The sequence below is a fragment of the Pteropus medius genome, unplaced genomic scaffold (genome assembly GCF_902729225.1).
Source record: "Pteropus medius unplaced genomic scaffold, Ma_sr-lr_union100, whole genome shotgun sequence".
Taxonomy (NCBI): domain Eukaryota; kingdom Metazoa; phylum Chordata; class Mammalia; order Chiroptera; family Pteropodidae; genus Pteropus; species Pteropus medius.
Window position 1 is genome coordinate 26,453,806 of NW_024352787.1, and position 15,185 is coordinate 26,468,990.

At 48.6% G+C, this 15,185-nt stretch overlaps 1 protein-coding gene across 2 annotated transcripts in view; it reads right to left on the reverse strand.

Moving 5' to 3' along the window:
* Positions 1-6,870: 6,870 nt before the first annotated feature.
* Positions 6,871-15,185, reverse strand: part of GTF2IRD1 (GTF2I repeat domain containing 1) — a 103,447-nt gene continuing 95,132 nt past the window's right edge. The window contains exons 23-27 of one of the 2 annotated variants that reach the window (XM_039849521.1): positions 14,637-14,714; positions 12,938-13,130; positions 10,895-10,932; positions 8,374-8,507; positions 6,871-7,111 (exon numbers count right to left, since the gene is read on the reverse strand). In XM_039849521.1, the coding sequence (XP_039705455.1) occupies positions 7,043-7,111; positions 8,374-8,507; positions 10,895-10,932; positions 12,938-13,130; positions 14,637-14,714 (512 nt within the window). In that variant the 3' untranslated portion in view covers positions 6,871-7,042. The remainder of the gene's footprint in view (positions 7,112-8,373; positions 8,508-10,894; positions 10,933-12,937; positions 13,131-14,636; positions 14,715-15,185) is intronic. The other variant, XM_039849522.1, reaches the window with a different exon arrangement.

A 15,185-nucleotide genomic window follows, 5' to 3' on the forward strand; every position in this document is an offset into this window, starting at 1 on the left:
GTGCCCAAGATCCTGAAAGGAGGAAGCCCCTTAGGTCATGGGCAGGGCAAGTCTGCGAGCCTACTCAGAGCTTAGGAGCATTTCCTCTGACAGGAGGTAGGGGCAGCAGCAAGAGAGAGAGAAGGGAGGAGGCAGAAACCGAGGGAGCAGGGCCAAGCTGCCTGTCAAGCTGATTGACCCGCAGGACCTCACTGGATGGCAGAGCAGGGAGAGCTTGTGGGGAAGGACAAAGTGCCAGAGACCAAAAAACGTGAGGCTTCAACAACCTACTGAATGAGAGAAAATATTTGCAAATCATATATTTGATAAAGGGTATTTAATATCAAAATGTATAAAGAACTCAAATAACTCAATAGAAAGAAAACAAACAATCCAATTTAAAAATAGGCCAAGGGTCTGAATTGACATTTTCCCAAAAAGACATACAGGTGGCCAACAGGTACATGTATAGGTGCTCAATATCACTAATTATCAGGTAAATGCAAATTAAAGCCACAATGAGACATCACCTCACACCTATCAGAATGGCTATTATCAAAAAGGCAACGAATACCAAGTGTTGGCGACTATATGGAGGGAAAGGGAACCCTTGCACACTGTTGGTGGGAATGTAAATTAGTGCAGCCACTATGGAAAACAGTATGGAGGTTCCTCAAAATAGTAAAAATAGAACTACCATATGACCTAGCAATTCCACTTCTGGGTATTTATCTAAATAAAACAAAAACAGTAACTTAAAAAGATATCTGCACCCCCGTGTTCATTGCAGCATTATTTACAATAGCCAAGCCATGGAAACAACCTAAATGTCCATTGATGGATGAATGGTAAAGAAAAAGTGGTACATATACACGATAGAATATTATTTAGCCATGAAAAAAGAAAGGAGAGCCTGCCATTTGTGAGAACATGGGTGGACCTTGAGGGTATTATGCTACGTGAAATAAGTTAGAGAAAGATATATGTGGAATCTAAAAATAAAACAAAACCCAGAAAAACTAAACTCATAGATACAGAGAACAAGTCAGAGGTGAGGGTGGGGGGTGGGGTGGGGTGGGGTGAGGTGTGGGGGTGAGAGGTGAGGTTGGCAAAATGGGTGAAAGGGGTTGGGAGGTACAAACTTCTAGTTATAAAATAAACAAGTCCTGGGGATGTATATATATAGCATGATGAACAAGAGCAGCTACAAGAGGAATGGCAGATTTCCTGAGTGAAGAAGGCCTCTGTCTTCAAGCTTGTATGGCATGACGTCTGGAAGGCTACAGAGAAGGCTTCTTTTTTCTGGGGCATACTGAGGAGATATTAGGAGCTTGCATTTCAGGCCATGTGTTAAATAAGCTATTTTTTAGAGGACAATAGCACATTGTGTTACATGCTCTGAGAGTCGCAGCTGGGCCAAGACCTCCTGGGTCTGCACAGAGAGGACCCTACTGCTGGATTGTAAAGCAGGGCAGACCTTTGTCAAGCAAAAAAAAGGGGGGGGGAGTGTCAGCCAGGTGAAGTCCAGGGTAGTGGCAGGGAGGTCTGAGAGGCTCCAGAATGTTCTGAGAACAGAGAGGACATGGTTTGGCTGGAGTCCAGGGCACACTGGGAGAAACATCAGTGAGTTGTTGGGGGCTGGGCCTCAGATGCCAGAGTGAGGCCTCTGGATTTCCTTGTGAAACAGTGGAGGCCGGCAGGCAAGCGTAAGCCTGGGTGGGGCATGCTCAGAGCTGTGGGTGAGTGTGACTCCTCACTGCCGTGTTCTCTTCTTCAGGTGCCATTTTTTAAATATCTGTGAGCCAAGCGCTGTGCTATAATTGGGGATTGTGATAATACCTCTAATTGACAGTTTTTATTTGTGTGTGTGTATGTGCAAGAGTGTGTCGCTGTGTGCATGTGAGTGTATATATGTGAGTATATGTGTATGAGTGTGTATATGACTGTAAGTGTATGTGTATGTATGCGTGCACAACTGTATGTGAGTGAATATATATGCATATGTGTGTGTGTGTGAGTGAGTATATGTGCGTATGAGTGTATGTGTGTCTTTCTAGCTGTGGCCTCCCACTGACGTCCCTGTCCTGTGGACTGAGAGTAGTGTCTGGTCTGAGCAAACCTGATCTAGCTGGCAGCCATTTTTTTTGTTGTTGTTCTCAAATGCACCTCTCTTCTTCAAGCAAGGGGGAAATCAGAGAAAACTCTGCTTTTTTGCCACTGCTTTTCCCTCTCCTGCAGGGAAGGGCAATAGCAGGCGGGATCCACCCTGGGATAGACTTAGTGGCCTGAGTCTTTGAGTCAGGGGCCCTGGCTTTGAATCCTGGCTTGGTGCTTACATTTTCCCGGTTGTATAACCCCCTGGATACAGTCTTTGATCTTTCTGAACCTCAGATTCTTTATCTGAAAAAGGAAGAAATATTTACTTTGCAGGGCTATGAGGATTAACAGTGCATACAAAAGATCTTGCCTAATGGCTGTGACACTGTAGACGATAAGTACATAGTAGCTGTTTTTACTATTATCTGCAAAAATGTAAGCAAGGCGGAGTGTTTTTGGTGCCCCAGAGGTAGTGGCCTCCTCTGCCTCTTCCACACTCAGTGTTTATCATGGGTCCCATTTCCCATATCTTAGGTGGGCTGTTTCAGGGACATTGATGTTGAAATCTAGGGCTCCTGGATCCAAACACTTGACCAGAAATAAAGAAAATAAGCTTCAATGGTAGAAGAACAAGTAGAGGCACCAGTTTGTTTCCCCATACATGGATCTTGGGAGTGGGGTGGGAGCAAGTTTTCTGGAATCATTGTGGAAGGAAAATTTAGAGTTAAGGGAACACTCATTTTCTGCTCCCTGTGGACATGGGCGTAGTTGATTTATGCATCCATGTGGATCACATTTAGTGAGTAGCCCCTTGTCCCATGTCTGTGGTAGGTGCTAGGCTATAACAATGAGCAGATGGACACCATGCCTGGCATCATAAAGCTAAAGTAGGGCATACAGCCAGAAAAGTAACTGCACAGAAAGCAAAGTATTACGCATGGTAGCAATAACATGATTTTTGAAAAAGGATAAGAAATTTAGAAATTATGAGGTGAGGGGTATCTGCTTTAGACTGAGTGTTCTGGAAAGGCCTCTGAGGAAGGGACATTCAGTGACATTTCGGTGCAAGGTAAAATAGGAAGGAGCTGCCACAGGAATTGGGAGAAGGAGGCCGTTTTGAGGAAATGAAATAAGGACCCCTAACCCCATGTGACAGAAGTGTGGTGCTGTGGATACGGCCCTGGGGATGAGGCCAGAGAAGCATGGGGCAGAGGCCTAATCATGCAAACAGTCTCAAGGTTGTTGGGATCTTGTTTTAATCCACATTTCAACTTTTACGCAATTCCTACTTCTGCATCCTCAAATCTCGGTCACCCAGTGCATTGCCAACAAGAGTGGTGCTTGTGTCCTAAGAGCTGCTTGCCAAAAACCATCGACCTCCAGCGCTGCTCCTTCACTGTCTTCGTGCTTCAGTTTCCCCACTGAAAAATTGTTAATATTTTTCTCCAAAACATTCACCTTTCACTGAACCACTACATGAGGCTTAAAAGAGGGGCTATCAATTCTCTCCATCTTTTTCTTTTTTCTCCTTCTTTGCCTGGGTCAGAGAGGGGACCCTGCACACTGGGGGCAGCAGACCATCATTAATAAAACTTTGACTTCTTAAAAAAAAAAAAAAAGATATCTTGCAGGATTGTTGTGAAGCCCCTGCCACTGGAGCTCAGGATCACTCACCTTCTTTTGGCAGAGAGGAGGCAGGCACCTGGCCGGTGAGGGAGGCTACAGCGTGGAAGCAGGTGCAGTGAGAGCTGCTGGCTGTCCCTGTCTTCCTACACCCCCCGCCCCACACCCCCTAGTTTTGTCCCTGCACCATTATTGCTTTATTACTGTTTTCAGTCATATATAATTCCAGCATTTTCTATAATCTCAATCTTTTCATTGATACCAGATTTTTATACAAAGATCTGTATATAAAATGATTATGTACCCACCAGAATACATTCCCCAGCAATTAGAACGTTTAAAATGCAGCTCCTCACACTCCTTCTACACATTCCTCATTTATTACTTTTGAAAGTGTTTTGTAATTTTTTTTGTGTGTGTGGATATGTTTACAAATCCAATAACAATTCTCATTTAGAGTTGCACAACACGGAGCCATTTTGAACCCAGACAGATGGCAGCTAAATGAAGTTTAATTAAAGAATGAGTGCTTTGAATCAAATCACTTTAGAAAGTACAGTACACTGAGATTCTGGAGAGGTTGCATAAACAGCATCTGGGCTGTTCTGCAGAAAGCAGGGCCTGTTTGAGAGGAAATACTTGGAAAGGCATCCCCATTGGATCAGGGGCTGAGCAAAGAGAGAAGGCAGGCGGCCAGCGGCCCCCAAGCTCGTCCTCTATCCTCTGTCCTCTGCCTGGACACGTCTCCCAAAGCCCTGAGCAACCAGGACAGGAGAGGAAACTGACGCAGGCCATCTCTCAGTTCAAAGGATTTGGCTGGGCGGAGGCGGGAGGGGTTATCCCCTTCTGATTTTATGGAATGAGGTCGAGCACCAAGGCGCGAGGGTTTGCTGTACCAATCCACTTAATTGCATGCGCGTCCGTAGTGACAGTGAAAGGAGACAGATGCGGGAGGCTCCGCAGGCAGCAGCGCGGCTGGATTGGGGTATAAGGCCCTTCCCCTGGGCTCCACGCCTCTCCCGGCAGCCGCCCGGGGCGCAGGCTCTCTGCCTGTCTCGCTTACGTGGAGCCGGGCTAAACGCCTCCTCCTGCCAGCCCGGCCCGGCGGGAGCCGCTTCCGGCTCTGGCCTCTGATCTGAGCGTTGGGGCGAGGGCGGCCCGGGCGGGTCTAGACGACGGAGAGGCGCCAGCCGACTGCGGCGGGGAGACGCTGCGGGGGCGCCAGGTGGGCCCAAGCCCTGGGCGGTCCTAGGGGAGCCTGGTGCCCAGGTAGCAGCACTCACTGCTCGGTGTGGCTGCCTTGGCAAAGAAAGGGGCCAGAGGCCTGGAATGCTGGGTTTAGAAGTTTGCACTGGTGCTGTGGGGTAGGTAAAGAATGGAGGTTTTTAATTCAGGGAGATGCAGGGTTAAATGGGAGAAGGATGGGTCACAGGGAAGCAGGGCTCGAAGGCAAGGTGTCAGCTGCTAGGCTGGCCTTGATTTCCTGGGCAGTTTCTGCCTTGAGGGTGGTAGTCAATGTAGGTCTTTGACCTTTCCCTGCTCCTGGAGAGAAAAGGAAGCCTTCCTGGCCCAGGGCAGAGGCCTGAGGATGGAGTGGAGGGCCCTGGGGACACTGGGATGAGGGAGGAAGTGGTGGCACCAGCAGAGAGAGGAGCAGTTTGGGTTGGGTGTGCCAAACTTGTGGTTTCTGGCTTCTTGCATCTTTCCAGGAGGAAGCAGAGTCCGGAAGGCTGGGATGGGGCCTTTCCTCCCATTTCTGGGCATGAGGTTGACCCAGAGGGCTGGCAGAAGCTCCTGGACTGTTTGGATCATATACTTAGCTGACTAATTACTCAGTTCCTCCGAGACTTAGTCTTCTTGCTGGAACTTGGCTGGATCCTGTGGTCACCCTGACTCCTCCACACCACAGCACTCCTGACCAATTGACCTTCAAGTTCTGTTGGCTGACCTTTTTATTCTCCACCTGGCCCAAACCACTGCCAGCTCTCACTGGAACTCTAAGAGCCTCCCACATGGTCTTCTAATTTTTCCTCGCCTCTGACATTCTCTCTGAAAGAGGGCTGATACTTCCCAAATGAGGTTCTGGTCATGGCTTCCCCTGATACTGTTTGCTGTGGCTCTCACCCCCACCCCCAGCACACACACACACACACACTCTACGCACACACACTAGCCTGTGAGAAAAAGGATGCAGTCTGGCTTCAGAGTGCACAGCTGGGCCAGCAGAACCAAGGATGCATTTCTGTCCCCACTCACTCCTTCAGTGCAGCACTGTATTCACAGCTTGCTGACTGCCTTTACCTACCCCTCCATCTTACTACCAACCACTCTCCTCGAGCCTTCTGCTCTGGTGGCTCCTTCTTGTTCCTGGAATGCCCAAGTTCTCAGTCCAACTTCACTCCCTTTGGACATGTGGCTCTCTCCTCCTAGAACACCACCTGCCCCTCCCCTCCCCACTTGGTCCCACCAACTCTTAAATGCTCTTCGTCTCAGCTTCAAGGACTCTTTACTGATGCTACACTAGATAAGGTTGCCCTGCCTTGTGCTCCCAGGGCACTCTGTCCTTCCCTACCAGGACACTAGCACCGCATGCCTATCTTCCCCACTGGGAGTGAACGAACAGCCATGTAGTATGCCAGGCCCCAGACAACTGCCAGGCCCTTTCGACTTGTGTGTTTCTGCCTCCAGTCCTACCCCTTCCTCCACCTTTCCACTTGCCACCCAAAGTGGTCTTTCTGAGACACAACTGTGACCCATCATTCTGCTGCTCAAATGCCCTGAGCTTTATCAAAAATCCACCCCACCCTCCAGGCCCCACTTAAAGCCTGTTCTTCAAGATGTCTTCCCCTCTAGCCATAAAACCCCCACGCTTGATCATACTTGACACGTCTGACTTCACCTGAGTTATTGGGACCAAGACAGCCTCCTACCACACCATGCACTCCCTGAGGCCAAGGGGCCAGTCTGGCACTTGGCTTTCCATGGCACCTCATCTTGAGGTCACGTGGGCCCAGCAGCAGAGAAATGACTGGAATCTGTGCCCAGACATCAGGGCCCAAATTCAGAAATACCACCTCTGTGTTCGCAGGCCAGCTGAGCTGGGGTTCCTAACCCCTTCCTATGGCCGTAGCCGCAATTCCAAAAGAGAAAACGCAACAGTTAAGAGCAAAGGCAATTTTTTTTTCTTTTTTTTACTTATTTAAAAAGGCCTTGGTGGCAGGAATATAGTGTAAAAATCATTGGAAAAACTAAAAGGCATTGATACATATCCGAATATACACTTTGTACATAAATTACATTTCCTTTAGTCTTTCTGAGTGAGGTCCTGATTCAGCACTGAGGTCTAGTAATTCAGAGGTCCTGGCAGCTGCACGTTCAGGCCGGCATAGTCCACCATATACATTGGCCATTGCTAGAGAGACGGGGACAAACAGTCTGGGTTAGGACTCTAGGTGATATGGGAAAAACACCAGAACACTTAGCTCTGCTTTCTGAAGGGCTTCCTCATATACTATTCATTTTGAGGCTGCTGAAGGCTCAGAGGGATCATGAAATTCACCAGTGGCCATGGAGCCTGGGTTGGAGCCTTCTGACCTATTTCCACCTGTGTCCCAGAGGCTAATCATGTGGACCAGACATGAAGGCCAGAGGGAATGTGAGATTGGCTCAGAACGGGTGGTTATGCTATCAACTCAGCCTCCTCTAGGCCTCGTGTGCCAATGAAGCCGTCATGTCTCTCTGGGGGTGTGGGGGGTGGGGGGAGCTAGTGACCCGCTGTGGGCACTCACGCACCCAGAAAAGGAGACCGGCAAAGCCTGAACTTTGGAGTTTTCCAGGAAGGGGTTGAAGGGAAACATGGCCAAAGGATAAATAAACCCTAAAATCCACAAGTAAAAAAAATTCTATAACTATGTATGGTGACGGATGTTAACTAGACTTATTGTGGGAATCACTTCCATAATATATACAGATATTGAATCATGATGTTGTACACATGAAACTAATATAACGTTGTATGTCAATTATACCTCAAAAAAAACCCCTAAAATCTTTTCCAGATGTGTTCCAATACTGTCCCCATTTGGACTCAGGATTTCAAAGCTAATTTTTGAAAGAACTCTCAAGTGTGTGCTCTTAGTGAAGTTTTCATCTTGGGTGGGAGAAACCAAACCCAGCCACATGGAAGAACAGGCAGAGTTTGCAGGTGGGTTCTCTGTCCACCACTGACTGCACAGTGAGGCTGCAGAATCAGTTGGCCTCAGATGCTCCTTCCTCGTCTGTACTCTTCGGGTAATACCCACACCTCCCAGGGCTGTGAGCACATGCTGTGAGCAGAGATTAACCAAGCACCTGACTGCCCCAGGGACCTGGGCCTCTGCTCAGGGTCCTTCTGCTCTGTCACTGCCCAGGACAGTGGGTCCTTTCCCTCTTAGCCTCCGCTTGCCCACCTGCCTGGTGGGGATGCGACTTCCTGCCTGGGTAACTGTGAGCCTTGATGAGAGGGGTGGGCTATCTTGTGGGGAGATCAGGCAGATGTGTCTGTGACCATGAGGTTGTGGAGCCCATTCAGAGCCCAATGCCTCCCCAAACCCACGTCCCACAGTGGAGGGTCCTGCCCGAGTGTGGGGTGAAGGCCAGAGAGGAGTAGTCAGGTCCAGATCTGTGCAACTTTACCACGAGTGAGATCTGGTTGGTGGATGCCACGGACTCCGGGTTGGAGGACGAGGATGAGGAAGACGAGGAGGAAGAGGAGACTGAGTTCCCTTCAGAGACCCGCTTCCTCTTGCGCTTGGGGATGCTGTCTTTGGCTGGTGGGAGAAAAGGCTGCTGATGCCAGATGCCAAGGCCATTGTGTCTCAGCCTCCTAGACACCCCCTGGAGAAGGCCTTTGTTTTCAGCTTTAAGTCTCCTTCCCAGCATTCAAGGCTCCCAGACCACCATCTGAGGCCCATCTCTCCAGCCTCCTTTCCTTACCAGGCCTCACAGCCCATTTGCCCACCTTCTGCTCCAGCTCACCTGCCTGCCTTTGCTAACACATATCCTCACCCCTGAGGTAGGCCTCCCCACTAGGCTCAGTTCAGGCCCAGGTCCTCCCTTCTGCCCTCCCCAGACCATCAGGCCTGTGGGTCCTGGCCTCTCCAGAACTCCCAGAGTCCCTCCTGGGGCCCTGCATCCCAAGAGCATGGCCTCCCAAGCAGCACAGACTTGGGCCTTGGGGAGAATCACTTAATAGCCCTGCGCCTTCATTTCCTTGTGAGTAAAATGTGTATAAGATCCTGTCGGGTTGCTAGGAGGATCCCATGAGATAATGTGCCTGGCCTCCAGTAAGTACTCAGAAACAGAACTGGTATTGACATTGTTACTGTTACAGTGGATGTGTGATGACCCTGACCTGAAAATGCTGTGACAGATGACAGTTCACAGGTATCAGTGGACAAGTTGTGTCCCAGTGGTGGGGGAGAAACCCCTCCAGTTTAGAGCCAGAAGTCCTAAGTTAAAATTCCACTGCTGCTACTTACTAGCTGTGTGACCCTGGGAAATTGATTAACCTCTCTGAGCCAAAAGGGGAAAAACTGTGTGATGTGAGACTCGAATAAGATTGTGTGTATGAAAGAGCCCAGTACCAAGCTCAGAACAGAGTCAGGACTCAGCAGGTGTTTTGTTGCTGCTTAATTAAATTGATGTGAATAGGGAAGACTTATAAAAAAGATTTACAACTATGTGCTACATAAGTGGGGTTTGGGGCTTGACTGAATGGACGGATGACTAAATAGAAACCTAACAGGGCCCACTAGAAGGGTCTTAATGACAGTGTGAGGGTAGGCTGGGCCCAGGGGGCAATTGTTTGTCTAGCTGGTGAAGAAAAACCAGAGCCTGGGAGTCGGCAATATGGTATAAATAAAGACCCTGGGAAACAGAAGGCTCTGGAGGCTACAGGAGCCACGCTATGAGCTGGGGACGAGTGAATTTTGTGGGAGGCAGGCGGGCGCTGCTGAAACTGGCTGAAGCCCCTGGATTCTGCCTGTATTTGTAAGGCACATACCTATATCAGACCTTGGGCTTTTAGAATCAGTTCGCAGGACCTAGGAGACCTTTCTTTACCTCCACGTGAAAAGAAGTCAGAAGTGCTGGCCCAGAGTTGTGGCCAGCCCGGGGTCACTAGAAGATCCTAATGATGGTCGTGGTGGGGGAGTGGTAGATCTAAGTGATGGCGTCCACCCTCTGATAATCTGTCCCAAATTTTCCTCCTCCCTAAGGCCTTCTCTGTCTCTGCCTTTGACCTGGGAGCAGCTCCCAAACCTCCCTACCCCGAGTGCCTGGTGCCCTGCCTGGCCCTTGAGATGAGCACATGACAGAAGGAGGTGGTCTCTGGTTGGGCATTGCCACCCCAGGCAGTGGAGCTTCAGGTGAACCTGGACCCATCTGGAATTGGGACCTCAGGTTTCAGGCTGGGGTGGGGCAGCCTTGCTGAACCTCCATCGCTGTTTCCACTGAGCAGCCATACTGAGGCCTATAGTCCTCCATGGCCTTCGGTTCATATGGGTGGTCTGGACACAGGGCTCTAGGTGGCCACCAACTCATTATGTGGCTTGGCAAGTCCTTTTCTCATTTCAGGCCTCAGTTGCATAGCTGTACAATGAAGGCACACCTCCCAATCACAGAGAGGTACATCTTCCTGAGTCCTATCTCACACCTCCTCAGTCAGAACCATTGTACCAGTCTTCCAGGTTCCTGTGAATTGAAAGGTTCTAAAAGTCCAGGGGCTGGTGCAGGAGTGTGCCCTGCAAATGCAGGCAGAATTAAGGGGGTCCAGCCAATCTGGCAGTACTCACCGGCCTTATCCTTGCCAGTCTCATGTCACCCTTTCTCTCCCCATGTGGCTGGCCTCCATGATCCTACCTGATATCCCCTCCTTCTGACTCCAACCTGCCCTTCATCCTCTCTCTCTAGCTGATCTGACACCATCAGCCATGCTGTGGCAGGGTCCTGCTCCAAGGACAACTACAGGATTCCTGGGGCCTTCTGGGAATACTGGCCCTGCAGATGGAGATCTCCAGCTCTCTGGAGAGGTACTGGATGGAGGGGGCATATATTTTTCTCTAGGTGGTCAGCCACCTATTGTGTGCCACCTGTTGTATGTCCACAGATTGGTCCTTGAGAGGTAGAAAGGTGGCTTCTTCAGCTACCTATTTACCTGGCACCTTGGCATCATTGCAAATTTCTGCAAAAGGTCTGAAAAAGAAAGAAATGAGGTAGCAGTTAAAAAATGAAGTTTTCTATTCTTCTCACCTGCTCCCTGAATATGGGTGATATCTCTCTTGAGATGAGACGCTGCTGCTGCTGGAGCATTAGGTAAGACTCAGATGAAAATGGTTAGCACCCCTACCACAGAGCAGGCAGATGAACAATCGCCAGCCTGGAGCTGTCAGTGCTGTGCCAGGCAAATTGCCCCTTGTGGTCTGGTTTCCTCATCTACAAAGCAAGTGTGTTGTCTGACAAAGGGTTCGGAAATGTGTGTCTAAATAGATATTCATTACAGTATTATTTTTTACAAACCTTTTAATTTTTACTTTATTTGCAGCATTATTTCTATGAACCCCCCCAAAATTAGCCACAACCCAAATGTCCATCAGTAGAGGACAATACGGTTCATCCGTACAGTCGTTAAAGGGAATGATCATGGGCATAAGGTAATGCTCAAATGCGTTCAAGACATTTACTATCTACAGATAAATACTGTATGATCTCAGCTTCATCTTCCCCAAATGCACATCTAATAGGCATTACGAGAAAAGTGGAAACGTGGAAGGAAAGCCCCAAAATGTCTTTGATGGTTCTCTCTGGGAGGTCCAGGTGGGCACCTTCTCCTACGGTTTCCTGTATTTTCCAGTAGTTACTTCACAGGGTGGGCTGTAGGTAGGAGGAGAAGGAAACCTCTACTTTTCATCTGAGATCTTTCTGAATAATTTGGTTTTTTTTTTGGGGAAGGGACACATGTAAATATTATTTTAATTTTAAAATATCTAGTGTAAAATTGAAAAGAACATATGTATGGGGAAAAATACAGGAGAAATGCATCACAGCGTTAACTCTGGAGAGGAGAGTTATGGGTTATCTTTTCTTCTACCTTTTTGAATTTCCCTAGTTTGCTATGTGTATTGTTTTTAAATCCAAAAATAATCAAATAAACTATTCTATTAAAAAAAAGTCTAGGATGGGGTCCCATAGTGTAGCAGTTAGCATGTCTGCTTTACATGCAAAAGGTCCTGGGTTCATGTCCCAGTGGAGCCATGGTCCATGGTCTATGGCCATGCCACGCTCGGAACCTAAGCAGGGTTGGGCCTGGTTAGCACTTGGATGGGAGACCACCTAGGAAGACCAGGTGCTGTAGGCATAAGAAAAAAAAAAAGTCTAAAAGGGTATATAGTAAAATATGGACAGAGGTTATTGCTGGATAATGAGAGTACTAAATGAGTGTTATTTTCTAAATATTTGAAAATGGGTAAAAACTAATGATTTATTTAAAGAAAGTAAAATTAAACTAAAATTTTAAAAATAAACATCCATGAATGTTGAAGCTGTGTGTTTCAGTAAGAAAGGGGTTGTAATCAGGACACCTGGTGCTACAGACTGAATGTCTGTGTCCCCCTCAAATTCCTGTGTTGAAACCAAACCCCCAATGTGATGATATTAGGAGCTGGGGCCTTTGAAGGTGATTAGGTCATGAGGGTAGAGCCCTCATGAATGAGATTAATGCCTTGTAAAAGAGACACCAGAAAGCTGCGTGTCCCTTCCAACTGAGAACACAGGAAGAAGTTGGCCACCTATAAATCTGGAAGCGGGCCCTAACCAGACACTGAATCTACCGACACCTTCCCAGCCTCCAGAACTATGAGAAATAAACTTCTGTTGTTTAAGCCACCCTGTCTATGGTATTGTTATAGCAGCCTGGAGGGAGTAAGATACCTGGGTCTGGAGCCAAGCTGACTCACTGTGACTTACACCGCCCCTTTCCTCACTCTGGGTATCAATTTCCTCATCTTTAAGATGACAGTGTTAAGCTAACCCATCTCTTGGATTCTGAACAAATGAATGGCAAATGAATGATAGGTATGTTTTTCTGTCTCTCTCCTTCCCACAGCTCCTGGCTGGGCCCGCTTTGGGGATTCCCCTCCAGAATCCATGCAGCACCCTTGCCTGCTTTGCCCACCCTGCTCCAGGTGCGGGGAGCACTCACTGGAGCTGGTTGATGATGACCATTCGGACATGCTCCCGGGCCTTCAGGATCTTCTCCAGCCGGTGGATGTCATAGGTGTTGGGGTTCCGGAAAGGGATGTCGTCAGGTAGGCCTGTGACCTCGACGGCATCTGGGCTGTCTCGGATCAGTTTGTAAGGGACCAGCACAGGCCGGTTCAGGCCCAGGGCCTCACCTAGAAGGTACATGTGGTCAGGGCGAGAGGAAGATGTCCCCTGTTAAAGGCCAAGCCCTCTGGGAAAGGGCTGGAACCTGGCACAGTCCAGATAAGCAGTTACCATGCTCTAGAGAGAGTTTAAAAGTCAACACACACACCATTTCAAAAAACCTAATTAGCAAAACTAAAACCTTAATACCCAATGCTTATAATGAAACAAGTACCATTACATGTGCCTAGTGCAAAGATTTGTTAAATGTGCACACCTAGAATTGACAAATGAGGACTTGATGTCTGCTTAAAATCCACACTTGTGTTAGAAAAAATTAAATACTTAAGTACTTATGGATGAAATGATGTATCTTAGATTTGTTTCAAAGTACTAAAAATATCAAGTGAGTATGTGAAGTAGATAAAATAAGATGAGCGAAATACTGGTAATCACAGAACCTGGCTTTGGGTTACACGTGGGCCAGCACGTCATTCTTTCTGTTTTTGTGTACGTTTGAAAATTGGTTCCAAAATAAAAAGTGAAAAAGACAACAGCACAAACCACAAGCAGAGTCTCTTCCCGTTACTCTCAAAATGAAACTCTAACTTATGTCAGGCCTGCCCACCTCTCCCCGCAACCAGAAGCCTCCCCAACCTACTTGCTCACACTCCTGGCCCTCTGGTCTTCCTATTGGTCCCCAGTCACAGGGCTGCTCCCTCTGCCTGGAAAGCTTTCCCTCGAATGTTTGTCTCCTTTTGACATTCAAGTCTCAGCTAAAACACCCCCTCTTCGAGGGACTTTCCTGTTCACTGGTCCAGAGAGGCCCTGGCCTCCCACTTCCTAACCCCAGCACTCCTGGTCACACTACTACATTTTCTTCTTTTTCTCATTCTCTGAAATTTTTTTTTTTAAAAATTTACTGTTATGTCTCTTCTGCTACAATGTAAAATGGAGATAATAATACTAAATTTGCCACAAATAAAATGTAATGTATGCAGACCACCTGGTACATTAATCTGGAAAGGGTCATATCAATTGTAATGATTATCAGCTCTCCCATCCTACGTTCTGCCTTGGCACCCTGAATGCCTTCAGCACAGGGCCTAGCATCGCCTGACTCTCATCTATTCCATGTCCATCCCCCTCAACAGACTCTGAGCCCCCTGACAGTGGGAGCAGACTCCTTGCTTTGGAGTCAAGGCTAAGCGCCTGTTGGGTAGACAGGCATCAGCATTAACAAGCTCTTGGATGTGGGCCATGGCCTCTGCCACACAGCCCAGCCCTAAAGGAGCAGAAATGCTGAACACTGTCTTTGCCCTGAGCACCACAGACTGGGGCTCTTTCCCTGTTCTCAGACAGGGGGAATGAGGGATCAGTTTCCATCAACCACAGCCTGAGAAACTTTGTCCCCAGGGGGCTGGCAGGCCAGCTGGGGGCAACTGGAGGCCAGGCTGGCTGCAGAGGGAGGAGGGGCCAACCAGGAAGGCTGGCCCCAGAGACCTTGCCCCATGGGCCCTGCCCTCCGCACTGACCGTATTTCTCATTGAAGAGTTCCTTCACCTGCTCCCTCAGGATCACCTTTTCCCCGAGTCTGTTGGCATCATCTTCATCTACAAGAGGAAGACAAGGGGGAGTGAGGGTCAGCACAGGCTAGGCCACTGTCCTTGACTCTCACCTGCTAGAACAGTATCTCTAGGCCCTACCTACTCCCCTGCAGCCTGTTTCTGGCCTCAGCTGTCTGTCTGCATATCCATCCATCCATCCATCCATCCCGAATTCTCTGAACAGCTCCCCAAGCACAGGCCCCATGTTGCACATGAAGCATCCTTAGGAGAGGGAGGCAGGGCCCTTCCCTCAAGGAACTCACAGCCTAGGGTAGCACAGTTACAGTGCCCACTCAAAAGTATAACAGGAGACATGGGGCATGAATCAGGGTGCTCACCCCATCTGTGTAAGTCTGGGGAGGCCCCCTGGGAGAACAGGATATCTTAAGTGGTCTCTTGGAAGGCAGGTTTGTGATAGATGGGCTGGGGCTGGGAAAAGACACCCAGGTAGGACTGGCCCATGCACAGCAGCAAAGG